Below are 27,543 nucleotides of genomic sequence, written 5' to 3' on the forward strand. Positions count from 1 at the left end.
AGTTTTTCACCTAGGTGGATCAGTCCCCTTAATATGACTTAACTATGCAACCAAAGAAAAACCTACACTGAAGCAAGACAAGTCAGTGCAAGGGCATGAGCAAGCATCCGGGAACTGAAAGTACAGCTCTTTCCAGTGCCTCGTAGGCTACAGTGAGTCTGAAGCATTCAGTGAGTTAGTTTCAGTCTAATTGGAAATGTCTGATGCAGGAGACTGCCCTTTTCCAGCTCCAAAAGCTCCTGCTTATCTTTGGAAAACACCACAGGCAAATATCCACGTTAATTCACAGCATGCATGGGCTGCTTTGACTGAAGGGATCACAATTGCCCTGATGTTGCTATGGAAGATTTTCTAACAGATTATGTTCTATGGGATGTTTTTCAACTCAGTGGAAGATTTTGCCTTCCAAATACCTTTCATGCTATTTGTGTCCGTGACTCAGCTGACATACTGACTCACACCTCCTTATGGAAAAGTAACACGATGGAGACGAAAACAGCTGCAACACAGGAACAGCAGCCAAGCTTCTAAAGCATGCACCAGAACTCTCCCAGGAGACTTTAGTGCAACAATCTACATTAGAAATAACCAAAAGTGATTTTTCTCACAGCATGGCTAAGTGGCAGGAAACGAAAATGCTGAACAGGAATCCCTCACTAGAACCTTGAATAACTGCTCATAGTACTATTCAAAGAAATAAATTCAAGGTTCCAAATGCTAAATCTAAAGCTCTGATTAGAGCAAATATTCACAGCCATCTTCCACAGCTCAAAAACCAAGTTCTTCATAAAGCAGAAATGATACATGTTTTGTTGAAGCAGCAGTGAGAAAACAACAATTTGACAGCTGAATAGAAAAATAAAAACCCTCCACCTAATTGCACCACCTGAATTATGATGAAGAGAGGCTGCAGGTTAATTAAGAGCAGCAACCTTATTTTAGTGATATTAATCCCACACCAGGCAATTAGATAAAGCTTTTATAGCGTACCCACACCTAAATGCAGTTACTTACACCAAATGGGATCATTCCATTTACTCTGGGGTATAGTCACAAAATCTGGATAACATACAAGGCATATTAGAGTGACAACAACGTGATCCACTAAGCTACACTTTACTTGATTATTTGTGCCCTGTAAAAACTGAAGCCTCCCATTTTCCACCCTCCCCACGAGAGGAATCACATAAATTAAAAAAAAACAAACAAAAACCCACCAACAATTATTTCCAATTGAAGACTGCATTTGTAAGCCAAGCAAGCAAGTGCTCATTATAATTATTAGTTATAATCACAAGTGATTGTATCCACATTACTCCTTCTTTTCCTGCTGCAGTAGCATGAAGTACCTAAAGCCCACCACCAAAGGGCCCTAAGCCCACCACCAGGCCTCGTAACAGAAGCTGGTACAGAACTTACAATCTTTTCCTCATGTATGCTATTGCTTTCTACAGGCATGCTGTTGGCATTACTTCCTGAAGGCACAACACAGCCAGCACAATGCACCTGAGATGAAGGCATACTCTGCAAAGGTTAAGACACACAACACATCACACAAACCACGAAGGCTAAATATGCATGTGAGGCAGAAAAGCATTAAGACACAACGAAAGCCAAACGCTCATAGTGGCCACATGTGTCACCAAATCTCAAGTTAACAGGCAGAAAGACTCATGTGTTTGCACTCTTCTCAACAGTGTTTTATGATGAAGAATAAAAGTCAGGCTTCTAACCACCACAGAATTACTAGAATCACTAGAACTAGATAGAATTAATTTAAAAAAAAAAAAAAAAAAAAGGGGAGGGAGGTTATTGTTACTTTTAAGTAGAAATACGCAGTAAAGGAGAATACTTACCAAGAAGTGAAACAAACCCAATACTTTAGGTAAAAAAAATAAACAATGAAAAACCCACCAAATATAATGAATTTTAACCAAATAATTACAAAACTGTACTGGAACAGAAGCATGTGGCAATCAGTTTGCCAAGAATGCAAAATTAGTTGATTCCACAAAGAACAAGGTAGCTTGCACATATTACCTCCTGACTAAGCAGAGGTCGACTTTCAAGTGGGGTCTTCCTTTTATGCTCCTCTTTCACTGGCATTAAGGGCTTGAAAAACTTGGGTGGCTGAGGAGAAAATGCTTTAAAGGGGCTGGCCATTAAAGCATGAGAATTCTCTGACGTGATACCTAAGGGGCAAAAAAAAAAAGTTCTACTTTGGTTCTTCATATCTTAACTGCAAGAGCAAACATTCAAAACAACAGAAGGTTAAGCTGCGCATTTGGCAAATTGATGGCTGCAGAAAGAATGGCAGTATTTTAGTATTTAACCACTGACTCAAGCATGAGATAGTGCAGAGCTCTACAAAGGCAGATTGTTTTCCTCTGAGCTGTCTAGAAAGAGAAGGAAAGTGGAGAACAGCAGTATCTGCCCTTTCCATTCTGAGGCTCCGGTTTTTTTTCTTTTTATCTCAGTCATAAAAAGTGGGAACATCCCTGAAACTCAAACTGACAGCTTTTTGCTTCCTGTGCCTCATCTTTCTCTGTCCACAACACTGCAATTCTGCACAGGAGCCAAGCCAGTGTAACTAGGCTGATGAAAAAGAAAGTTATGGGCAAGGAAGCACTGGCTCTACCAATGCTTCCTGTCCAAGAAGAGCAGGTTACAACTCAACCTAAAGAAAATAAGACATCTATGATTGCTGACATGGAAGAACAAATATCCAAACAATGCAAAGAACATGCAAAAGGAGTCTTCCCACTTTCACACAAGCCTCTTCATTGTCAAATTCATAAATCCGCAGCAGCTTTCCCTTTTCTCTCCTCCCTGTTTTGATCCATGTTTATCTTGTCTTGTATTTGATTCTGAGCACTCTCAATTTCTTACATTTTCCTGAATATCTTCATACATTTCTCTCCCCCCCATTCACAGATTATGTTAAGCTGCTAAAGCAAGAAGCTGGATAAAGCATTTAAGTAGGAGAAAAGAACTGAGAATTTAATAGGAAGAAATTTTTATCTGTTTTTTATCTGACTTCCAATCTAGCACAGTGATTAAAACCACAAGCAAAATCATTACACATATACTTTAGAGTCTCACCGCTGCCCTCTTTGCTCTTGCGTGGTGACTCCCTGGGTAAAGTACCATAGCATGATACATCCTGATAACTGGAAGAACAGTCAGACATATCTAGGTGACTTTCAGACCAACCCTAAGAAACAAAAATACATAAATATACATGCTGATACAGGAAAACATGGAGAAGTTAATAGGTAAACTCAAAAGCTCATTTTATTCTTTTTTTAAAATCTCAAATATATCAATTTTATGACTTCAAGATATTTTTCTGTCTTGAAAATGATGGATAATTCAGAAGCAACTAGATTTTCTTTGAAAATGAGAGATGGTCCAAAAGTAATCCCTATTTTATTATGCTGGCCCACGACAGAGGCAGATGATAACAGTATGGCAGTGGATGTTGAACTTTCCCATCAATACTCTGTTTTCTCTAAGGTTTTCTCTATCTTTCTCCTTCTTAAATATCATTTTCTATAATTTTAATATAAAAAGCAGAGGTGAACAAGAGTTTAATTCAAAATAGGATGTAATTAGCATTTGTTACATATATTATGTAAACATACTTTTTTTTAACTTCACACTTACATACCTTATCATCTTCATCACAGGCAGAAAGATCTAGTCGGCTACAGGACACCTACAAGACACCAAGAGGCAGAATGACAAAATGCATTCCTTTTATTTATAAGATACCTTAAGGAGACACCGAACATTTAGTCCTAACTTTTCAGATAAGATTACTTAGAAGGACAGCTACATTTGCTCTGAGTGGGTGATACAATAATGCATAAAATGCACACAAAATGGAAACTACCCCTTCCACCATGAAAAGCAGTAAAAGAGACTTTTACATCAAAGTGAAAAACAAAAAGTAATGTGAATAACTGCAGCCATCATTCTACAGTTCTTCTCAGACTATTACCTTTATACAAGGAGGAAAGTTCTGACCAACTCTCCCTCTGCCCTTGCTTTCTTCCAGAAAGGAAAACTGTGAGCAGGGATTTCTATTGGATGACTGACTTTTTCATGCATGCCAACCTTCCTACAGGTTGACTAGCTCTATTTCAGAATAATCATTACCATATCACATTGTGCAAGTATTCCATCAGTACACAGACAACACCATTCCACCCAGTTCACACAAATTTACCAGAGGAGAAAGGTTCTTACATTGTGGACATTTGGTGTGCTCATGCTTCTGCGGATGTTTCTTGCTTTGGTAGAGAGTGCTTCTTTGACTGTAACTGCCTATGTAGAAGAACAGATCCCACTTAAATAGTGCTGTTATCAATGATAAACAACGTCCTCATGAGAAGCAATCAAACAGGACAGAATCACGGAATCATTGAGGTCAGAAGAGATCTCTGGTGATTTTATGGTTCAACCTCTCTGGGTTCAAGTAGTTCAAGTGGCTGCCTACCTACAGCCACTTACCTAAGGGAACATCCAAAAGCCTTTTAACTATCTCCACAGGAGGAAACTCTTCAAATCCATTCCATGGCTCAGGCACTCACACAGCAAAGAACTGCTGCATTGCTTCCTGATGTACAGACAGAACATCCATTGCCTCTTATCCTGTCACTTGGCACCATTGAAAAGAGTCTGCTTCTGCTGTGTTTGAACCCTCGTTCTAGTTACTGAAATGATTGAAATAGAATGAAATGATCTACCACCCCACCCTCCAGCCTTCCTTCTGCAGTCTGAGACGTCCTAACTTTGTCTTTTCCTCACAGGAGAGATGTTGCAGTTCCTTCATTAACATTTTGGCCCTTTGCTGTATTCACTCCAGTATGTCTGGGTTTCTCGTGCACAGGGGAGCCAAGAACTGGACACAGCACTCCAGATGTGGCTTCACCAGTGCTGAGTAGAAGAGAAGGATCACCTCCATTGACTTGCTGGCAATACCTAGTGCCTAATGCAACTCAGGATACTACTATCCTTCTTTGCTGCAAAGGCACTTTGGTGGCTCATGATCAACTTGGTGTCCATGAGGGAACTCCAGGTTCTTTCCTGTCAAACTGTTTTCCAGCTGGATGCCCCCAGCACGTCCTGGTGCTTTGTCCCTCTCCAGGAGCAGAACTTTGCACTTCTCCTTGTTGAACTTCATGAGATTCCTGTTACTCATTTCTCCATCACGTCAAAGTCCCTCTGGATGGCAGCATAACCCTTTGGTATAATCAACACTCCCTGTAGTTTTGTGTCATCTGCAAAATTCCTGAGGGTTCGCTCCATTCAGATCATTAATACAGATGTTAAACAGAACTAGGCCCAGTACCAATCTGTAGGGTAACTGCTAGTTACTGGCCTGCAAGCAGGCCTTGTGCCACTGATCACCACACACTGGGCCCTGAAATTCAGCCAGAATCTTTTTTTCCCCCAGTGTGCCTAATGACAACAAACAGGGCCTGCATTTGCAAATCTTAATTTGCACACACAATCACCAAAACTTCTATCTGGAATCCAAATCCATACTTTGGCTTTTGCCTGTTCAGCTTCTGACTATGACACCACTAACATACTCTACTTAATCCACCTCTGCTGCAATCCTGTATTTCACACGAGTATCTCAGTCTTACATTTATCCCACATTGTTCAGTGTTCTCACTTCAGTTGAAAAACAAGCAACTCTTATTTTAAAACAAAAACCACCCACATCCTTTACTTAAATTGTAATTTAAAAAGTTCAAAAAATGCCCTAAGTGCCTTTTCCTTACCTGCCTTAGTCGTTCAAGACTCAAAATGTTCTCCACTTGCAGTACTCCACGTGTGTATTTCTCAATGTAAGTTTCCCCATCAGATGTACCCTCATTTTCACTCCTTGCAGCCATCAGAGCTAAGGTCTCACGATCCTCAATTTCTTCTGTAGCCTAAATTGCAAGTTATACTGTTTAGCTTTTCAAATTGAAGTGTGTTGTTTCTAAGGTGTTGACTCCCATAATCTCAATTCAGAAATTAATCTTAATCAGTAATCGTAACGATAATCAACAATCCAAGACTTTTCAACACGTGTAAATGATGCTGAAAAGAAGTAAATGCAACTTCCTTCTTGAACCTCAGACTCTCTGCATAACTTCTCTAGAACTTAAATTCTAAGTATTATCATACAAAACAATTACACGGTGACTACACTATTTGTTTTCATTTGTCCAGTTTACCTTTAAAATCAATTTTAGAATATATTTTCAATTTCTACAAGTTTGTAATATAAAAACCAGTTTATATTCCTGTTGAAATAAATTTCTCAGCTGTTTCTGTTTTCATTGACATGAATTCCCTTTCGAGTAGCCTCTGTATTTCCCTGTAGTGGCTAATACAATTTCATAATGCAAAAACACAGTTTACACAGTAAGAAAATAAAATCCTCAGTTTTCTACTGTTGATAGGTAGAAATGATCTCACTATTGAGATACAGGGTATGCACTTTGGCAAGCTGCCTCATATCAATAAAGCAGGGCTCACTGCAATAGGTCATTCTGTTACTTTCAGTGAATTTGCCAGAGAAACATGGTGCAATTTACCTTTGGTATATTAGATACTATTTCATAGGTTACTCCACAGGCATAGTATATATTTTTCAAGGATATTCTTCTTTTCAGGCTCTGGGTAAAACTCTAGAAATAAAGTAATTTTCAGTTACTTCTTTGATAATGATTACTTACAGTGCTTTAAGACCAAAAAAAAAAGTTGCAGTGCAAAAATTTAATTTACCACATAAGCACAATTTTCAGGACAATGATTTAGAAAGTTCCTTTTCAGTATTCACAGTCCTTAAAAGTACTTGACACAGCCCTGTGCTCAGTATAAAATGCTGCAAAGTTCAAATAGTAACAGCTTACTCCTGTTTTTCACTGAAGCTCAGTTCCTGTGTTATAACCTGTAACTGAGAAACTGTGGCTGTAGGAAGTCTCTAATATGCTAACACTCATTTTGCCAGCCACCTGTTAAAAAAGCAGAAAATTCCTTTTGCTATAGCAAAGCACAGCTCTGATTTCTAGCCACAGCTGGGACAGTGACCACAGCTTTCACGGTTATAGTCACAGACTTGGTATGCTTCATTATCAGATTAGTTAGCCTTTATGTCATGAACTGTAAACTTAACTTCCACCTCATAAGGCATTTTAGACAAATGAAAGTAGCAAGGGAAAATATCTCAAATACAAAAAGGCGAGGAATTCAGCTATTAGTAAGTTATTTAGTAGCACAACAGCTGCTTGGTGTCCCAACTCCACTTCCCCTTCCCACTGCAAAATCTGAAGCATTTCTGACATATGCTCTTGGTCTCAGTTGCCTGGGAAATAGAAAGCAATGCAATTTTAGAGAGCATCTCATTGTCTAAGCTACTTTTTTTGTTGTTTTTGTAAAAGTAGCATCTGCCATGCTGTGAACCAAATCAGGTTGGAAAAACAAACAGCTCAAAGGGCTGTACCAGACAAACACAGCATCACTGCAACCCGTGCTAATCTGTTTTTCATTTGTCTTTCATAAGAACAGGAGACATGCAAAACAAAGCAAGCAGCTAGGAAAACATTCATAAAATCAGGGATATAAAACAAAATTAGTAATAACATATGAACTTATTACCTGCTTGTTATAAATATTGGCTGCAATCCTTTTCCGTAAGACCAGTTCCATTGCAGCAGGATGGCTGAGCTGCACAGTAGTCTTCACTATTAAGTAAATCCTCTCATTTTGAGGAGTTACTCTATTCAGATGCACTGAATCATGGACAGAAGAGTCCCAGGCAGCAGTGGCTGAAACCTACACAGAGAAATCACACGGAAAAAGGAAAATCACAGCCTCAATTACTTTGACAAGTAATTTGCAATGATTTCACATGGCGTAAAACAATACTTCTGTGAAAGGACAGTGAGTATTCATTGAGCAAAATTAAGTAAAATGACCCTTTCATAGGAATAAATCAGAAGGACCATAAAAATAGGTGTTAAGATATCACAGAACATGATGGAACACAAAATCCTTGCCCAAAAAGAAAGTTTACAACCAGAGGAACACAGAGGGGAAAACTGAAGGAAGAAAAACAAACCATTATTGACAGTTTATTGAATTCAATGACAATGCTTCCACTTGTTAGATTAAGTTACAATTTTCTATACAGGATAAACTTGTTCCCATATTGCAGAAAATCTTTTTCCTTCCCTGTCTCCTGCATCTCAGCACGCCATTTATTCTGCAAATGATCTGTTAAGTATTGGCTTGAGAAGGCACAGAAAGTGGAAGACACACATGTTGACTGATTCCAGGTATGTTTTGGAATTTCTTATTTACAACAATTCCCAATTTATTGCACTTAAGAAGGAATCATGTACTACAAAAGAAAAAGCTTTATTTAATCACTAAGCTTTGCCTGGTGAAGACAAAGGAAGCAGTTTCCTCTGAAAAAAAATCAAAGAGCCCACAAGAGAAAGGACGAAGGGAGGAGAGAAGAAATTTAATTTACCTCATCATCACTGTGTTTTATGATTGGCAGATAAAAGAATGGACTCCCATGCTCCTTTGGTAGGATTGAGTTAACTCCTGATGCGTGGGGACCTATAAGTTGTTCATTGGCACTGAGGTCATCAGCTAACGAAACAAATGTGCGAAGAAGGAAACAGGTTTGCACCAAAGGATATTAATATACAGAGGCAAAGTTGTAATAATTTCATAATACATTTAGTCCTGATTAATCTTACCATGCATTAGCTCAAAAATAATTCAAGCATACAAAATAGGAAGTAAAACTGAGTTAAGATTCCTTCTGAACATGTCCTCACATGGCCTAAACAGAATTCCAATCTATTTCTCAGTATTCATGAAAGGAACTTACCCAGCCAGAAAGTTCCTAATTTACCTAAACAACTCATCTTTATTTAAATCAGCTCTGATGTATCCAGATTGAGAACAGCAGTATTGATAAAGTTAGGTTTTTTATAATACAAAAAAACCTGTTGTGCAATGATCCATGTGTTCTATTGGCCTTCTGTCTGCTAAACTCTGCTTACAATGGAAAACAAAAACATTTCTTGTGAGCACTGATGAAGGAATTTTTCAAAAGCAGTGTTCAAAGAAGATATTAGTGTGTTGCCTTTATAAACATGTCTAGGAGCACAATGATGTGCTGGATGTAACAGGGCTTGTGGATCCTTCTCTACTTCATGTCTAAGAGTTTATACTTACAGACTTACTCCCTAATCAGTCCTTAAATATGGTGCAAACTCCAGTCTCTTGCTGCTTAAGTGTGTCTGTGTTCTGAGAACAAATATCAATAGCCTTCTCAAAGTTAAAACTAAGTGCTTTCAAAGGGAGAACACTTAGATATTCTAGCACACTCCTCATCAAACCATCTGTTTAAACTTCTACAGATACCTCAGATCTGGAACAGCTGGGAGATTCCCCAATGTTCTTATGACCTGTGGATTTGTACATTGAAATGCACACAAAATGTTTCTTTCTTTTCTTCCATTCAAACTAAGCTTGCTCTTTCTCAGCTTCTTTTGTTGAAAAAACAATCCTTGTACTCATATGCTCCCTGATGTGCACCTTAATTTTAAAATAATTGTGCTTAATTATTCCAACATATGTAATCAGAAGAAAGAACATTCTGCAATCTATACCAGACACTGCCATTGACAGAACTCTCTCAGATATTTAAGATGAACTATTCCACCTATCAGTGCATCATTAGAAACTAAATTTTATTATTTTCCCAAGTATCTTAAATCTGTCATTACAGCATACCATTCAAATCAAGGAAGAGGACAGGTATATGTGTTTCCATCCCAGCAGGTGGAATCCTGGAACAAAACAAACTGCTATCAACAAGGAAGACAAACACATGTCAAAACTAATTAGGGCAAACCAATCTCTGTGCAAGATTCATTAACTGTAATCAGTGACTAAAGCAGTCAACATTTTGATGGCGAATCTGATTGACTGTGTTGCACAGACAGTGTTTTGCCTATCTCCACATGTAACTAAACCTAATGCTTTACCAAAACTTAAAGCACACACTTCAGTGCATTTCAATTGTTACAATGGTGACAGTTCTAAACATCCCACTGTTTCTTATACAATTAACTGGCTGCAGTCATCTTACACATAAAGGTTAGCAACCTTTCAAACAAATGAATAGGTAACTGCTGACAAGACAGTCTTTATAAGAATACATGCATTTCTAGCTACATGACCACAGTATACTTCAGGTGAATAAGGGAAAAAAAAATATCTTAAGTTTGAGAGGAAAAAATACCATTACATTATTCACCCAGTGAATAAGAGAGTTAGGTATTATCAGGGACATCAGCGTAGACTTGATTAGATTTGTTATTTCTTGTCCACACTTTCCCAAATTTAACCTGATGCATTCTTAGTTTTTCCAAGGTTAGTTCCAATGATCTTATTTAAAACACAAATTCAAGTGAAAGATACATTAGTAGAAATTTGAATCAAATAAGAGAACAATCTTTTACATTAGAATATCTCCCTTCCACACCCTGAACTCAATGAAATCATGTTCTGTAGTTCATTTTAGACACATTCCTTTTTTTTTTTTTTTTTTGCTGAAGGGAGTCAACTTTCAGAATTTAAAACAACAAAGAAGTAAAATACTTTTAAATTCAGAGGTGATGTTCAAACCTTCAGAGCTATCTCAAAACTACTTCATGTAGTAAGTTAACCAGCATCAGAGCTCATGCCAGCTCTGTGTAATTTGTGGCAGTACAGGGAAACGTAGGAAGCTATAAAACATCCTGAGACTTTGACCCTGTAAGTTCACAATGTTCCTACAGAAGCAGCTCACCACTCCAACGTTTCTTTCTGAACATACCAATTTGCAGGTGCACCGGGGATCCCACTGCCTGGTGCTGGAACAAACACTGCATTCCTTTCTTCTGTCAGCCCGACCCACTGTTCTACGAGCCGAGCTTCTCGTTCGATATCATCCTCAGATTTTTCTACAGAGGAAGAGGTTATATGATGTAAGACACTTCTTGTTGTTGATGAAACAGGGACTAAAGTACTTATGAGTGAGTTTTTAAGCTTCAAACCTTGTTTATTGCTGATCTTTTGAATCTGCTCATCTAAGTATTCTCTGCGTTTTATCAGTGCATCAGACCATCTTTCTCGTACACAGTTTAAGTCTTCTTCCTAACATGGAAGAAAAAAGGAAGTTATTACACTTTGTGGTTAAGACCAAATGGCAGTGAATCTTGTGATAATTTCATCAGAACTGATATTAAACAGCTTGCATGATGCAGAAAACTTTTTTCCCCCAAATAACATGCATGCTAATTAAGTACCTCATCACCCATGAATGGAAATTTGCTTTCAGATCTCAAGTTCCAAAAGGAGAAAAAGAAAATATGATAATTTCAGTTATTGAACAGGATTATACACCATAGGCTTATTATTCACAGAAGTGGCAATTAAACCTTGTAATAGTGCATGGAATATGAAAACAGGTATAATGAGTTGATTGTAAGTTCTCCTGAAGATTAGATAGGTCAGTATACCCTCAAATCTGCACGAAATTCCACTGCTAGTAGTTGCTATCAGCGCAATTAAAAGGTTTCTCATGCAAACAAAACCCATCATGCAATCATGCTTTGTGGTATCACAGAAAATCTGGCTCATTCTTCTCTGTGATTTGTCAGGAAGCACATAAACAGCCCGCAAGAAGTTAGTGCCTAATTGGTACTTCTGAGGTTGCTGTAAAGTCTAACACATTATCTTATGGGATGTCAGCATTCTCACCAAACTATTTTACCTCTGTAAAGCTGCCTACTAAAAATAAGACTTCTATGTAAAATCTCTTCTGTGCTTTAGATTTTTAGACATTTCTTCTGGCCTTTGCCATCTTTTGAACAATTCTTCTTTCAAGCTTTCTTAACTTCGACTGCCTTACATTCACTTATCACAGAAGAGCCACATTCAAGGTTTCTAAGCTTGAAAATAGAAAGTTTGCTTCACTGAACTTCTGTACTCCTCAGACTCTCACCCTCCACTTGCTCTCAGAAGCATTTCAGAAAACTGCACAACTCAAGAGGTTAAGATGCTTTCTTTATAAAACAAAATTAAAAAGCCATTTGTTGTGCAATTTGGTTGAGAAGAATTTCTGTACCTGCAGGGTTTTTTTTTCCCCCCTTATGATACTCAATAGAAACTATTTTCATTTTAAATTCAAGTTTAAGTTTTTATTCACATAGCAATTCCTGTAGCCCATTAGGAGAGCTGACTGCCAATAGAGAAAAGAACACACTGCAAGAGTGTAAAGTCATTAGATGAACTGAAATAGCAGTGTTTTATAGCCCAGGTAGCCTCTTAAATGCATAGCATATATTTCAAAGCTGCTTTTGCTTGCACCACTATGCTTGTTCATTTGAAAGCTGTTGGCTATTAGCATTAGCTGTGCCCCATGCCACAGGATTGACAGCAACAGCATCAATACCTGATAACTATCCATATCACCACCATCATCCTCCTCCTTCTGGTAGGAGAAAATAAATTTTGTAAAAAACAAAAGAACATGCATTTTTCAACAGAAAAATCACAGAAATACCCCCAAACATGAGCGCAAACATTTCTTGACACAAACAAACTTGTAAAATGTTAAAATTACAACATTCAAGTAACCAAAGTCTTACTAACAGAGAGGATCAATTTTTTCTTCATTACAGACTACAGCATCTCAGCCATGATTTTAGAAGTTATATTTAGCAAAAAAAGGAATGTATAGAATACAGCACCAGAAAAAGGACGGAGCAAGCATACAGCCAAACCTCACATTTACAGTTTTGTCCATACTTAAGGTTAGAATTACTTGTGGTTCTGAATGACTGAAAGTGCCATGCTTCCCTGGGTGGCCTGTTCCAATTGTTCTTTGCTATTGCTACTAAAAGAATGCTTTGCTTTCCATATGAATTTGTCTGGCAGCAGCAGCAAGTCATTTATACTTCTTAAGACCTGCTGCATTCAGTAACAGCTTAAAAAGATAAATGTTATATCACTGTAAGACATTATCCCTACTCATTTTTATGTTTTTACTCTTCAACTTGCACCGTTCATACATGAGAGAGAAATTAACCAAATCATTAATCTGTATTAATTTCACTGCTGCAAAAGTGAAAACAAATTCCATATGCCTGTGGTCTTGCATATATCCAGATATCATACTTGGCTCTTCATCATTTACACACTAAGTTACAAGCAAGCTAAAAAAGAAGCAGCTTCAGCACCCTATACTCACATTAGCTTCAAACATCTAAAACAGCAAGATAATGTATCATGTACCAGTGTGTGAACTAAGGTCCCTTTTGGAACTTTCAGTCAGGATCTAAAACAGCAAAGTAAAAAGAAAATAAATCAATGCATAAAAAAGTAACTGTCTTACCTGATAGCTGTCCAAGCCCCTTTGCAATTTGGTTGATCTGGCAGTCACACCACCTATAGAGACTGAAAGAATTGCTTCTACCATGAGAGGCAACGTTCCTGAATGTTGTACAGGTTTCACTGTCACCTGAACTCTGCGAGAATGACCCTGAACAGGAAGGTAATTGATAAAGAAAGACAGGGAGAGAGAAACAGAGGGAATCTAAGAATAAAATCAGGAATCAATTTAAGTATGAGCAAGGCAATAAAGGAAAAAGACATACCTGCCTAAGCTGGAAAATCCCTCCCGTGTTTACATCCTTTGCCTGATGGAGTTCAACTGCAGTATATTCTCCCATCTCATTCAATTCTTGTATGGAAATCCACATTTCTATTCTTCGAGTTACTTCATTCCACCTAAAAAGACATACCCACAAAAACTAATGGTTGCCTCATCAAAATATGCTAAGTGCACCACAGGTATTGGAAAGCCTCTGGAAAGCTGATGAAAACATCCATGCGTAATTCATACCTGTCTCTCAGTGTCCTAGTTTTAGCATGAAGAGAGTCAACTTCCCAAACAGAGGTGCCATTGCCTGTACATCTGTGACCCCACACCTCAATAGCAAGAGCTCCTTCTGAAATGAACTCCAAAAACTCCTCTGTGACATTCACCACGTAGTCCTAGAAATCAGAATAACACACATTACAACCATTGAAATGAAATAATTGCAATCCTCAAAAAAGCTCAGATTATAAAGCTTGACAGGTCAACAGAGTTGTGAAACAAATCATTTCAGCAACTCATGCTTCCTGCTCATGCATATTGAGTATCATGCTTTGAAAATTTATATTCAAGCCCCACTGCAGTTACAATAAGACTTTTCATGTTACTGAGCTTATCAAACAACTGTACAAAATATCCTTATATAAATTATAGTTTTCTCTGTACACACTGAAGATGACAACTGAACTTAAAAGAGCATTTTCCATTTTACTGCATTACAAAGAGATGATGAAGAGAAAAATTATAGTGCTCCCAAGTGTTTTCAAAAGTCATTAGTTATATGATTTGATTCCATCCTTCCTCCCCCACGGAAAACAACACTTAAATCCTAAACAGCTTAAATCAAATATACCATCCTTCTGATAATATTATTCCATGCTAAAAATAATTACCCTACAATGAGAGAAGGTCACTGTAAAATGAGCATCTTTGCTCTGAGGTGAAGGCACATCTGGATCTACAATTGGTGCTGCTACTGTTGACTCGCACTGATCCCAAAATGTGTATTGACAAAAGACAAAGTTGGAGAGATTAGGTGGCAGTCCGGTTGCTTCTTTTATTTTTACCTGAGTAGACAAGATGGATGTACTCATAAATGCCATTATTCCTTCAATTATAAACTGCTTAAAAAGAAACTACTTAGACAAAAATTATCAACCACCAAGATTTTTTGAAAGGATATCCCTGATTGCCTCTTAAAGATGACCCTACTCAGGAAATCTGTACTTTGCATATACAGAAATGCAGGTGCAAGGAGAAAAGTTACATGCATCTAACTAGCCTACCCATGCACATACTTTCTTTGAGGAAGACAATAGCCTTGAGTGAAGAACTTTCTCACAGAAGAAATGAAATCCAGCCACTGATACTACTTTAGATAATCAAACAAATCACAGCAAGCTGATATATGGAAAAGGTATTTCCCCTTCTGTCTGCCATGAAAGACAGCCCTTGCAACGTCAATATTTATTATATAGATCTACATACAGCAGAAACTAATGCTGATCAGCTCAGTCGCTGGCAAGCATGGCCAGTGAGACTGGCATGCACTGAACAGGAACCAAGAGAAATTGCTCTCTTTTAAGAAAATTGTTTTATCTTTATAAAATGTAATGGAAGAAATTGTTTACATAGTTTTGTAGTTAAGACTGACTACACAGTTACAAAGGTCTGAAACTGTTAAATTCATCATGTGCTCTCACTTACCCTGCAGGAGAGCTTTTTTGCTCTGTGAATAATTTCTCCATTGTTATCCATGACTTCCAGACTCCCACTCTCACTGGAGTTCTCAGATGAGTCATCTCCTTCTACCACACGTTCTGGGACAGACCCAGTGACTCGCATTACTTCAACATGCAATCGTCCTGCAACCTAAAGCAAGAAAAATACCAAGAATCCATGCTTTGCAAAGGAAAAGATGGTAGAAATCTTACTGTAGGAGGCATACAGAGACTGCTAATGAGCACTGAATGTTAGAACTGAACAGCTTGCAATTATGACATGAGAAGCAACAATGCCAAAACAAGAAGAGACGTTGTTTGTATGCAGAACTATTAAGCTTTTTTTTTTTTAAGAACAAACAAACATGATCCACATAGGTACAAATGCAGGTAGGAATCAGGACACTATTTCACGTTACCTCCCCCTGCTGGCTGATGATAGGCACAGCGTATTGCAGCTTAACATCATAGAAAAGGCACTCCAAAAACACGTTCGCCACACCGATTAAGTTGTGATTTTCTTGTGCTTCATAAAAAGGATCACCTCTTTTGCCAATGAGCTTCCTTATCTGTTTTAAAGAGCACAAAAGGTATTTCAAAAACTTTAAGCATGGAAATCAAAATTGAATTACCAAGCAATACGAGATCATGGCACAAAAATGAAGTCACTACCACATTTCTGCTCTTTCCTCTTACACAAACAAAGGGAAATGTAAAATGACATCTTTGAGATGAGACATACAACCCTTTCTTTACTATGGTAAGTAGTAACATAAGGATGCCTTTACTTTTTAAATGAAAGCACAAATAATTCTCAAGACGAAGAGCTGTTATGGCTGCTGGGAGCCACTATTAGGGCAAAAGGGAAGTTGCAGGATTATTCTACTTAAGCCTACAATTGCTACTATGATTACTCAAGAGGTGAGATCACATCTGCAGCAATTTCTATGCAAGTACCTCATAACAGCCAATGAAGAATTTATGCAGATTCCTGGCATGACATGCACACATCAGTGGACATGTTAGCTCCTTCCTTTCTTCCCCTCTTTTGTCTCCATTTGACTTACATGCTTCCATGTAGCATATACAGCAAATGCGTTATGCATGACATATGTTGTGGAAAGAATAATCCTGCCTCAGGAAAGCGTGTTGATACACTGAGAGAATGCACTATCAGTTCTTAGTGAAGTAAGCAAAATCATTGTTGCCTTCAATGGGCACTGATGAAGTCTTGGCATCCCCTGTATTATGATTTTAGAGATTCCCATCGTCTTGTAGAAGGCAGGGAACAAAAGCACAACAGCTGTTTAAGCATATTTGGGAATGATTCTTGTTACAAATAATTCATATAGTGCTCCATATTGGCCATATGACAGTAAGATGCACCTCTGATGTAAACCAACAAGTTTTTAACAAGTCCTACACTCATTTCTAAATCTGATCTGCTACTTAGATTCTCAGGAAACATCACTTGGTTCTCACGGAGATACTGATGCATTCTGCCTAATCTTAATTGATTTTTTCACTGTTTTAAGGCTAGAGGATATATAACCAAAATTACAGCATATTTATCATTTTAAGATCAAGTTCTATCCAACTGACGTGTTCTGCACTTGAAATGTAATTAAGCAGCATGGGCACTCTAGTCATCCTAGCTACTTTTGATACTGACCAATGTTTAATCACTATTTCAAGTGTAGCTTGCTGTTTCCATTCAGACTTAATGCCTATCTGCATGGCATTTGTATAATGGAAGGTAAACGTAAGCCTTAAGTGCTGTCATGAGTCAGTCACTCAGCTTAGCACAACCGTATCTGAGAATGTAAACAAGGGTAAGACATATCTATTTTTCACTCTGCGTGGACATTTTGTTCTCAGTTGTTTCTTTCTGCACCACAGTACTACACTTTTTCATACACTAAGTCACTGCACTTCACTCATGCAACATACTGAAAGGCATTAGAAGAAAACAATCAGTGATTGCTTTCAAAAATAAATATTTCATACCTCAGGAATTTTCTCCTTCCACTCTTGATAGAGATCTCTCATGTCAATCAATTTGTTCTCCAGTTTCTCAATAGTCCACACCTGAGTAGCCTTTCCTTTTCTTCTCACTTGAATAGCAGGCTCACTCACTATTGCACCCCTCTAAGCCAGAAGAAAAAAAAAATAACTGTAGGAACAGTACATGATTGTGAGTAGTTTAACCTTTCACTCAAATTGTTCTCCTAAAAAGGAATAAAATAGACAATATACAGCTTCCTCTGCATGCCAGCCATACCATCTCTGTCCTCTAACACAGCATATCCTTACACATCTCTGAAGACTCAGACCTTCTCTTCTTCTTAAACAACTTCTATTTACACAGTACCATTAAGAAATCTCAGTCAAATAACTTATGAGAGTACTATTTTAATTGCTACCATTATATTTACAGCAACACCACAACAGGAAAGCACTTCTGAAAAAGTTACAGGGATCTTAAACAAAATGGAACATTTTTGCAAACAACTAAAATGCAGCACTTTACTCAGGTTGTATAGCAGCAGAACAGAAATGTCTGGTCACAAACCACATTCATATACCTTTGTCACACACTTGAAAGAACACTAAGAGCCATACTTAACATTGTGTGTCATTTTTATATCAATCATAGAATCATAGAATCACCAAGGTTGGAAAAGACCTAAAAGCTCATCCAGTCCAACCGTTCACCTATTCCCAATAGCTCCCACTAAACCATGTCCCTCAACACAACATCCAGCCTTTCAGTACATCACTTTCAGTATATTACAGTCAGGTAGCATCTATGTTTTGTCTACACATTATCTAACAAAAATAAAATTTTATGGCCTTAAGTTGAAGATGAATGTTAAATACATCTATGTTTTTTTTATTAGGAATAAAACTATTCCATTTTCCAGCACTTTTTTCTATTATTATGCTGTTACCTTTTTGTTGGCACTGAGGTTTTCAGCAGGGATTTGAAGTGTTACTTGATAATCCGTCAGCTTACTCATTTCTTCTGCTAAGAAGTTTGCTTCTCTCACCAGCGTATTTGCTTTCACTATCTGCTCTCGAAGTTTAGCCAGGCTCTGTCGAAACAATTCATCCCTGTGGTGCAGTAGGGAACATGAAAAATACACAGAAGCCTATTTCTATTATTGGAAAGCTGCAAATAGAGGTACTAACAAAGAATTTTCTGAAACAAGTTTAAGGAGAAATGCCATACTGCACTACGTCAGCAAACTTGGAACTGTTGGACAATTTTATGAAGGAAGAACAGTGATCACATAAACAAATACATTATTGTAGAGATAAGTCTAGCACAGCAATGCCCAAATAAAAAGGGCACAATACTATGACAGATGTTACAGTGATAATTTGTTAAGAGCCCTAGGGGTATTCTTTCAAGAAATGAAATAATTGCAGTTGTCTTTGCCTCTAATCTGTAGTCAAGTCCCACAGAAACTACCAGTCCCAACATGTAATACTTCATCTTAATAAAAACTGTTCTTCCTCATATTGTGACATTGGAATCTGACATCACTGCAGGTCAAAGCTTTACATTACAGTCAGGGCTTTGCAATTCTACAGACTCTTGGATTATCCTGCATATATTGAAGCAACCTCAAATGCATATATACCTGGGAGTATTATTTTTAACTTGCTTTTCAGAAGTATCACAACCATCCTTTGAGTAAATGGGAAGATCCCCTTCCTGCCTTCCTTGTAACCCCAACAGAACTTACGGTGTCCCACCACCTTCTGCAAAAAACTCACAATCAAACTTCAGATTTTCACTGACCAACACTCCCTGGTATGAATTTCCAGCTTACACTGCACTCTGACACTTCACTGCTACTGTATCAAGGTGACAAAGTACAAACAGCATCAGCACATAGGACTGCATTTTTTAGAGCCTTCAACACGCTAAAACATGCTGCTTTGTCTCTCTCACCTCTAATGGACTGAGCTTGCAGCAGTGGTGGATTTTGCTGGAACTTAAATAGTTGCTATGTACAGTTGAAGTCCACTTTCTCCACATATACTCCTGGTGTTACATGGAAAATTTCTCTCCTGCTTCTGTTAGTCTGGCTATAAAGATGAGGTGAGCAACTCTGGCCCACTGGAGTGACACATCCCACAGACTGCTCTAATTTTGGATTCACCCAGAAAATGAAGGCCCAGTGAAGAATTACTCGTTAAGCAGTACTTCATGCTGAGAGCCTGTTACACCTGCAACCACTGCAAGACAGCTATCCCATCTGAGAAGAAGACTGTTTTGATCTGCAAGTGCTTTAGGAGCCATAGCATTCACCTACAGTCAGTCCCTTCCTTCACTCAGGAACCTGCATCTGGCTAGCTTTTTGGGTTGCTCCCATACCATCCTTATCTTTGCTACATCTTTGAGAGAGATGGTTTAAGACTGTAAGGAGACTTACAAGCAGTAAAGGCAGTTCAAGCAACTATTATGGGTAGCTCTTATTTTCTTATGGCAGTTCTGTTTTTCTGCTGCTATGACGTCATTCTTCCAGAAACTTAGCTAAAACATGCTTCAGATGGCCTTTCTTAATTTTTGCTACACAAAAAACATGACAAGCTTTGTCAGTGTGTTAGCCACAGCAAACATCCACTGAACACGAAATAATCAAACACTTGCTTAAGCAAAGCACTAGAGAAACCTTCAAATCTCACACTCACAAAGTGTCACTGCAAGTCTCTTGGGTTCTCAGTGCCAGATACAGAACGCTGACTCAGAACAAACAAAAGCCCTGCTCCAGTACACCACCACCAGTCACCCAACAGATAAATCTGTTCAAAGTTACAATGGATTTACTTTGCACCAAGGGGTTTTAGCACTGTATCAGGTATCATCTGTCCTCCCACAGTCAGCATAAAGCTAGAATAAACTCTGCGTAATGTATTCTAGCTGATCTGACAGACACAACCATGTGCCCACATCTGATGCTTATCAAATTCCTTCCGCTGGCTGATCCAGTAGGGTTCAGCTCTATTAGCAACAGCATGACAGCCAAAACAGCATTAACCAAACCCTATGCAACCCAGACATTTGGTCTTCCTCGTGTTCTTTGCACTGAGTCTTCTCATGTTTGCTGCATTTCTTGCCCTCTGGCCAGTTGGCTGGTGAATAACCTCTACAAGGCTTTGTTGCCATACTTTTACAGAAGAAATACATGAAGTCCACAGCCAAAACACTTGTTCAAAGCTCACCTTTCCCCCCCCCCCCCCACCAGATCTTCTAGCAAATACTGAGAAGCCTGGCCAAACACTCAGCCCTGATACCACTCCAGATTTTCATTTTTATGTCATTGTGGTTATAGTGTTTGGTTAATTTTTAGACTATCAATTACAGTTTTATCTTTCTGACTCTCAGGGACAAGAATGTTTTTTTTTTCCTGCTGCTCCCTCCTTTCTGTTGCATCTCTTAGAGATATTGTTTCCTTTGCCCATAAGCCCACTTCTCAACTCTGCAACTGAAGTGGGTTATCAATGATATCTTGATTGCATTGCTGTGTTCGATATTAAACAGCAGTGATTCAGAGTGTTCTTTATTTCACGCTCCTCTGCAACACTAAAACAGCCTGCAAATCACAACTGTGACTCTGCAATACTTTACATTCAGTTCACCATACAACAATTCTGTTTTTAGCTCTTACAGAGGCAAACAATTATTTTAACTGAAGTTAAAACAGAGCAACCGTTCTCCCTAAGCTTGCCATGGAAAACATTTTAGGCATCATGGCTGAGCGTGTGAACAGACTGCTTTTTTTTTCCAAGCCAAACTTGGCAGAAATTACAAAACAAAAGCACACATAATAACTAAACTAAGATCTGTTCTGTTCTATTTTTAACATTCTGAATTTGAAAGCTGTAACACAACATTGGCTTCCGTTATTTAGACAATTCTTGTACATTAATTTATGGTGAAAGGCAAAGCAAACAAATGAAATAGGAAAGTGCACTCAAACTCTCCACATATAGAAAAATCTGTGAGTGAACAACAAAGCTTTGTTTTAAGCAGAAGATAGATGCTTACAAGTAACCTATCAGTACACCTAGCCATCTTTCCTGCTGAACAAACCTAAGGACAGAATACTTGCTTGTACAATGAAAACCAGTCAGACAAAAAAATCATCTGGGTGATGATTTGGAGTTCCATGGAGCTGACATCCTCCTCTCCCCAGCGATAAGCTTCCCTCTTTGCTGAGATGCAAACACACACTGCTTAAACTCAGCTCACAACTTCTTGATCTACCTCAAACTCCTGCAATTCACACCACGACCTTTCACCGCAGCTTTGTTCAGGTGCCATGCTATTCCTTCACAAAGAGCTTTCTGTATTTTCACTTCATTGCAAGCCTCTTCCTTCTTAACAGCTCTAATATACTCTGACTATCCTGCAGTTCTCAAAGTTAAGGCAATTCTCTTCTAAAGATGGACTTTAGAAACACATGTACAAAACTTAAAAGACTCGCATTATATTTTTTGCAGTTTCTGACTGCAAAATGCTGTATTTTCATTGGATACTCCCAAACACACAATAATCCCTAGTGGACACCTTAGCATGAGACAACAAGTTTATTCATATGCTATCCTTACCCTTCTTCTAACTTAAATACTAAACCAAACATTTCAGAAGCACGTTAAGTAATAAAGCAATTTAAAAGTACTGTAAGGCTGACCAATATAAGCTAAATTTTTATTTCATATCACATTGTATCAAATAGGAAGATGTTGTACATGTACTAGGGATTAGAATGTAGCCTTAATTAAGGCCCTAACACTTTGATGGAGGCATATTTCATTCTACAAAAAAAATATTGTTTCTGACAGACCGTTCAAGTCCCATCTTTCACTTCCATTGTGGTTCTTACTGATTCCTTTGTTTTAACTCCAGCATTCCTCACACATTCTCACCTCTCTTCCGTCCACAGATTTACTTTCTGCTGTGCAGTCTGAGCAGTGTAGGAGAGTCTGTCACTGCCATGCTGGTGCTGCCTTTCAGGAGAGAGCTGCTGCCGCAGCTGCTCCAACTCACGTTCGTACATCAGCCGCTGCTCTTCAAGAGCGCTCCGCTTCTCTTCCAGGTACTGTTTCTCCAAGATCTGTACCACGTTTTGTACTGGGTCTGAGAAAAAAAATTAATAATAATAATAAAGAGAAAATGTCACTTTCTTAATTTACATGGTAATGGTAATCAAGATAGCCCAGACTCTTTGCAAACACTGGATGTTCATTGCTCCAAAAACCCAAGATAATAAGTACCAAATTAAATAAACTCAAACAAGAAAAATGTCATGCAAAGAAGCTACAACAACAGTTAACATCCTTCTCTACTGGGTATGTCAGTACTGGGGATTTATAGCAAGTTCCAAAATCTCAGTAGGAAAAAAAGAATACATGGAAAAATGAACAAAACAGTAAGAAGAAAATAAAGAAACAAAGCAAAATACAAGGGAAGATGATGTTAACCAGAGAAGGAAATTATCTCAGGAAGTAAAAAGCTATTTACTTTCTCCATTTTGGCATAGAATGAGATGTTGAATTGCTGCAGATGAAAACTGAGACAAACAGCTAAAGGGTCATGCACCACAATTCACCAATGCACTTCACAACACTGAAGCAGACGATGGTTCTGGAGGGGACTACAAAATACATTTCATCTCAGAATTGACCAGAGCAAATACCCAGTTAGATACTCTGACTTGAAACAACTGCTTATGTCAATTAACTGTGGTTAAACCTAAATTACATCTAAATTAAAGAATTACTTGGTCTAGTGTCAGTTTTAAGTCCAATGGCAAGTGTGAAAGAGAATGCAACAGAATAAACTTCTTCTATACACTGCCAGTATATGTATGTATATAAATACATAAATATACATACATATACACACCCACACACACACACATCTTCATGCATATACATCTGAAATCTTAAATATAGCCAAAATCTGATTTGCAAAAGGATCAGTTTAGATTAATGTATTATAGTGACAGCACATCATATAACAACTGCTCATTATGTGCAGCAGAAAGGTCAGGAAGAGGAGGGGATTCCATAGTTGGAGTGGTAGAACATTAAATAGAGAAAGTAACATTGCAGTTCTACGATGTGACAAGTTTAAAAAAAAAAACAAGAAAACACCTTTAGTTTTAAAATAATTCTTTGTGATCTCTCTTCCATTTTGAAGATATATTAAAAGAAAATTTTGTTGTGACTTTTAAGAAATCTGTCAAAAAAGGGGAAAAAAAACCAACCCACATTTAATTATACTGCCCTGTTTCAGAACTCAAAGTCTACTTCTCAAATAATAATTATCAGTGTGATTTAGTTATGGATCACCTTGTGTTCACTATTGAAACCCAGACTTAAAATTTTTGTGCGAGTGCTGCTGACACTACAAGGCTACATGAAAACAAGATTTGGGTTACTACAGCATTCAGTAGAGGATCCACGACAGCTTCCATACAGCTTCATCAACAGCACTATATATGCAGGTCACCACAGCTGGCACATCTACTCTCCCCCAAAACAGATGCCTTGTATTTCTACAAACATGGCATTACTGTATTCAGTAACATTTAACAACCTACTCTTAGTACAAAGGCTATTGAGACCAGATTTGTTAAACTAAAGCACTGTTTGTGATGTCAACGTGTATGGATACCTACAGACATTTCACAGAACAAATCCTTCCCACTAAAAACACCAGAAAAGCAAACAAGATCTCTGGGATCTGTTGTTACAGTGGATTTTTTTATTCACCTCTCAGCAAACTTTTTGAAATACTGAGATTTATGTAAAGCACATCTTTATTTTTGGCAGAAAACTACTATGATCATAGATTGTTACAGTAGCCCACATCTTGTCAGCGAAAGAAACCACTGGCTTCACACAAAGGCAATCTTAAAGTTCCACCATGATGGCTTTTTTAAGTAATGAAGTTAAAAAACTGTCAATATAAAATAGCAACCAAACATTAAAAGAGTCATCCAGATGTGCCTTAAAATAATCAGAATTAGTAATTGTTAGTACATGATGTTCTCAGGAGCATGTTTACCTATGTTTGGCTTTTAAACAGACAACACACCAAAAACAACTGACTAAAATGAATTCTGATATTCCAGACTACAAACCAAGTTACTCACATTGACCTGCATCCACCTCCTAACTCATCCTGATAATACTAGAGTCATCTTCACATGCACAGATTTCTTGTATAATCCTTAACATAGTTTTAATTATGTGTAAGAAGAGCTGAGAAATCAGGTATTAGGCAGCAGGCAGAGAAGAGGAATGGAAGAAATTAAGGTCTATTGTGTTTGGAAACACAGGAAATGAATCTAAGGCTGAGTCATTAACACTTTTCCTAAATTGCTCCAAGACCAGTTCCAGTGACAGGGAGCAGTTCTTTCATAACAGTGATTTTTTTCAGGTCCTGACATTTACAGAATCACAGCTACTTTAAGATACCAGGGAAAACATTTGGCAAATGATTCAACAAGCTAGACCAACATTTCTAACTTCAACCAAATTTGTTACTGCGGTGGGGGAGAGACTATGCTTGTATTGCAGTGCAAAACTTAAATTCACACCTTAGAAAAGCCTCCAATTCTTTTCTTGAAAAAGATTCACATAGAAAAAGCAAGGCCTTTCAGTGAGAAACTAAAACATGGTGTGAATTATAAAGCACACAGTTAGAAGATTAAAAAGTTAACATTTTCACAGTTCAGAAGAACTGCAAACAACTTTAAGCTGGATTTAAACACTATAATCCACTATTTTGGATTGCCCATGCAAAGTCAAATTAGGAAAGATTCTACTTGGTGCTTGCCAAATGCACAGTAAATTCCATACAGAAGCATTGTGTCACACCTCTCCACTTATTTATGTGGCAAAAATAGTTCAGTGGCTCCAACTAGACCATTCATATGCAGATACATCTCTGCAAACTGTTAGAATATTACTGTTCTGTAAATATTACTGTTTTGTAAAAAGAGCATTTTTATGAATAGAATGGACAAATGGTGTTTGATTACCTTGCTGCATTTTTACATAATTCACATCAGGAATCTGTTAATCCAATAATAACAATGCTGAATAAAATATTTCAGATTTCAAGTTAGTGCAGTTTTCTAAGCAAGCTAGGAAGAGGTTCTGACATGTACTGCTTTGCTGAACTGCATCAAAATCCCCACCCTGAGCTGTACTTTTTTGCTTGCTCAAATGAGAAAGTGTGTAACCTAATCTCATTGTTTACTTAGCCACTGCACTCTATACAGGAATAAATCCTTGTCAGATCAGCATCACGAAGTTGTGGTACAGTGCTGATCTGACAGAATCCCATGAAAAAGGTGAATGTGTTGAAACAGGGCGGGAAGAGTCAGGATGTTTTCTTTACAGCTCTTTTCAAAGTTTCACATTTTCCTCATTATCCTCAGAGTTTCTCAGGAGCCAGATGTAAAATGGGACACTGCTGTAACTGCTAACATGCTACAAAATCTAATGGTTATGCTCAGCAGAAACCAGGCTATTTATTTATAGGGAGTTACTGCTCTCAACGATATAACACGAGACAAATGGAAACAAAACCCAAAGCAAAAGAAGATAAACTCCTGACTCTAGGCTATACCAACTTCTGATGTGAAAGAAAACCAAACCCAAAGTAATTATACATCAAATTTAAAGCCAAACAAAACATAGCCTGCTCTGCCCCAGTATCTTTTTTTCCCCAAAGAATATAAGTGATAGAATTAATAGGTATCAGTTAATTCATTATTTCTTCTATTTTCCCCATATTTATTTTCCCACTATAAGTAAATAGTATTGAAACAAATCTGCTGTGCTTTCTACTCAACGAACTTGAAGCCTGTCAGAAAACTAATTTAGATACACTATCAAGAAGAATGGAACTGGTAAAATGCTATCTAGCTTGGAATTAGAAGATCAGCCAATGACACTGACAGCTGCTTGCTTTGTCAGATTTTGTTATCAATTATTACTCCCTCTTAGTTAAGAGCACCTACATAGGAGGGAGCAGAAGAGACAAGAAGTGGTATAATGGGGTTATGATGCCTCAAACTGTGTGATGTGTGACTGCAAACACCTGCTGTGCATTAGGAAGGAAGCAGCTCTAATACAAAAGCAAAGTCTGTGCTTTAGTAAAGACATGGAAAACAACCCAGCTAAGACTAAGATAGGCTTGGACCAAAGTCAAGAAAGCTACTGAATTGAAATGTGAAGCTGCCTGAAGTACTGCTAACATGAAGTTCAAAATAACCGACCCTCCACTCGAAGAGTACTAACTTATTGTTGACTGCTGCAGTTTATTCAAACTGTTAGTGACAAGCAGATCAAGCATCAATTAATGCTTTCAAATTCCTCCAGCAGCATCATGCATGAGCCAATCAAGTTCAAAACCTTTGTCCCAGTTTTGGCACAGACATGGGATGTTTTGAGACCTTAAAACAGGCAACAGAGTCTTCACAAGGGATGACAACACTGAAGACCACCAGGATGGTAGATTCATCTGAAATTCGTCTCCTGGTATGAGTGAACCATAATGAGAATAACTGTTATCAAACAATAACTTCATTTCCACCTTAAATGGTTTGAACCTGCAACTCACTCGCACACACACAAAACATTAAAAATCACAATCAGACCATAAAAATGTGCAAATGATTTCTACAGAATTATGCATAGGAAACAATCATGCTGTAGTCAAAAGCAAAAAATAAGAAATCTGAAGAGGAGAGCAGGAGAAAAAAAAATCACTACTGTATTTCAACAGCTAAACCACAGCAAAGAATGGAAATATTATGAAGATACAAAGAAAGATCAGAAAAAAAATGAAGTGACATCTACTATGCTGTCTTGGTCAGAGAAAAAAAGGCATTTGCTTCTGAAATTTTGTGCAGTTAGAAAAGCTGTACAAAGCACTCAGCACTTCACTAAGTTTTTCATCATTTCTTCATCCCATATTATGAACACATGAATTCTGAATTGCCTTCTGGAAGCTAAAAGAATATCATGTCATTTTACACGTATTCTAAATACACC

The 27,543-nt window shown here is 37.8% G+C and overlaps 1 protein-coding gene across 8 annotated transcripts in view; it reads right to left on the bottom strand.

The window, feature by feature from the left end:
• The window catches only part of KIF13A (kinesin family member 13A), a 113,470-nt gene that overhangs the window by 12,572 nt on the left and 73,355 nt on the right, over positions 1-27,543 (bottom strand). For 4 of the 8 annotated variants that reach the window (XM_048940386.1, XM_048940383.1, XM_048940382.1 and 1 more), the window contains 22 exons: positions 22,396-22,606; positions 18,405-18,567; positions 17,461-17,601; positions 15,873-16,022; positions 15,440-15,604; positions 14,626-14,799; positions 13,979-14,130; positions 13,731-13,863; positions 13,469-13,615; positions 12,527-12,565; positions 11,127-11,226; positions 10,907-11,033; positions 9,820-9,875; positions 8,540-8,664; positions 7,663-7,839; positions 6,600-6,692; positions 5,796-5,948; positions 4,252-4,329; positions 3,671-3,718; positions 3,103-3,214; positions 2,041-2,192; positions 1,420-1,524 (listed from right to left, as the gene is read on the bottom strand). In XM_048940386.1, the coding sequence (XP_048796343.1) occupies positions 1,420-1,524; positions 2,041-2,192; positions 3,103-3,214; positions 3,671-3,718; positions 4,252-4,329; positions 5,796-5,948; positions 6,600-6,692; positions 7,663-7,839; positions 8,540-8,664; positions 9,820-9,875; positions 10,907-11,033; positions 11,127-11,226; positions 12,527-12,565; positions 13,469-13,615; positions 13,731-13,863; positions 13,979-14,130; positions 14,626-14,799; positions 15,440-15,604; positions 15,873-16,022; positions 17,461-17,601; positions 18,405-18,567; positions 22,396-22,606 (2,801 nt within the window). The remainder of the gene's footprint in view (positions 1-1,419; positions 1,525-2,040; positions 2,193-3,102; positions 3,215-3,670; positions 3,719-4,251; positions 4,330-5,795; positions 5,949-6,599; positions 6,693-7,662; positions 7,840-8,539; positions 8,665-9,819; positions 9,876-10,906; positions 11,034-11,126; positions 11,227-12,526; positions 12,566-13,468; positions 13,616-13,730; positions 13,864-13,978; positions 14,131-14,625; positions 14,800-15,439; positions 15,605-15,872; positions 16,023-17,460; positions 17,602-18,404; positions 18,568-22,395; positions 22,607-27,543) is intronic. The other 4 variants (XM_048940388.1, XM_048940385.1, XM_048940384.1 and 1 more) reach the window with 3 other exon arrangements.

The sequence above is a fragment of the Lagopus muta genome, chromosome 3 (assembly GCF_023343835.1).
Source record: "Lagopus muta isolate bLagMut1 chromosome 3, bLagMut1 primary, whole genome shotgun sequence".
Taxonomy (NCBI): Eukaryota; Metazoa; Chordata; class Aves; order Galliformes; family Phasianidae; genus Lagopus; species Lagopus muta.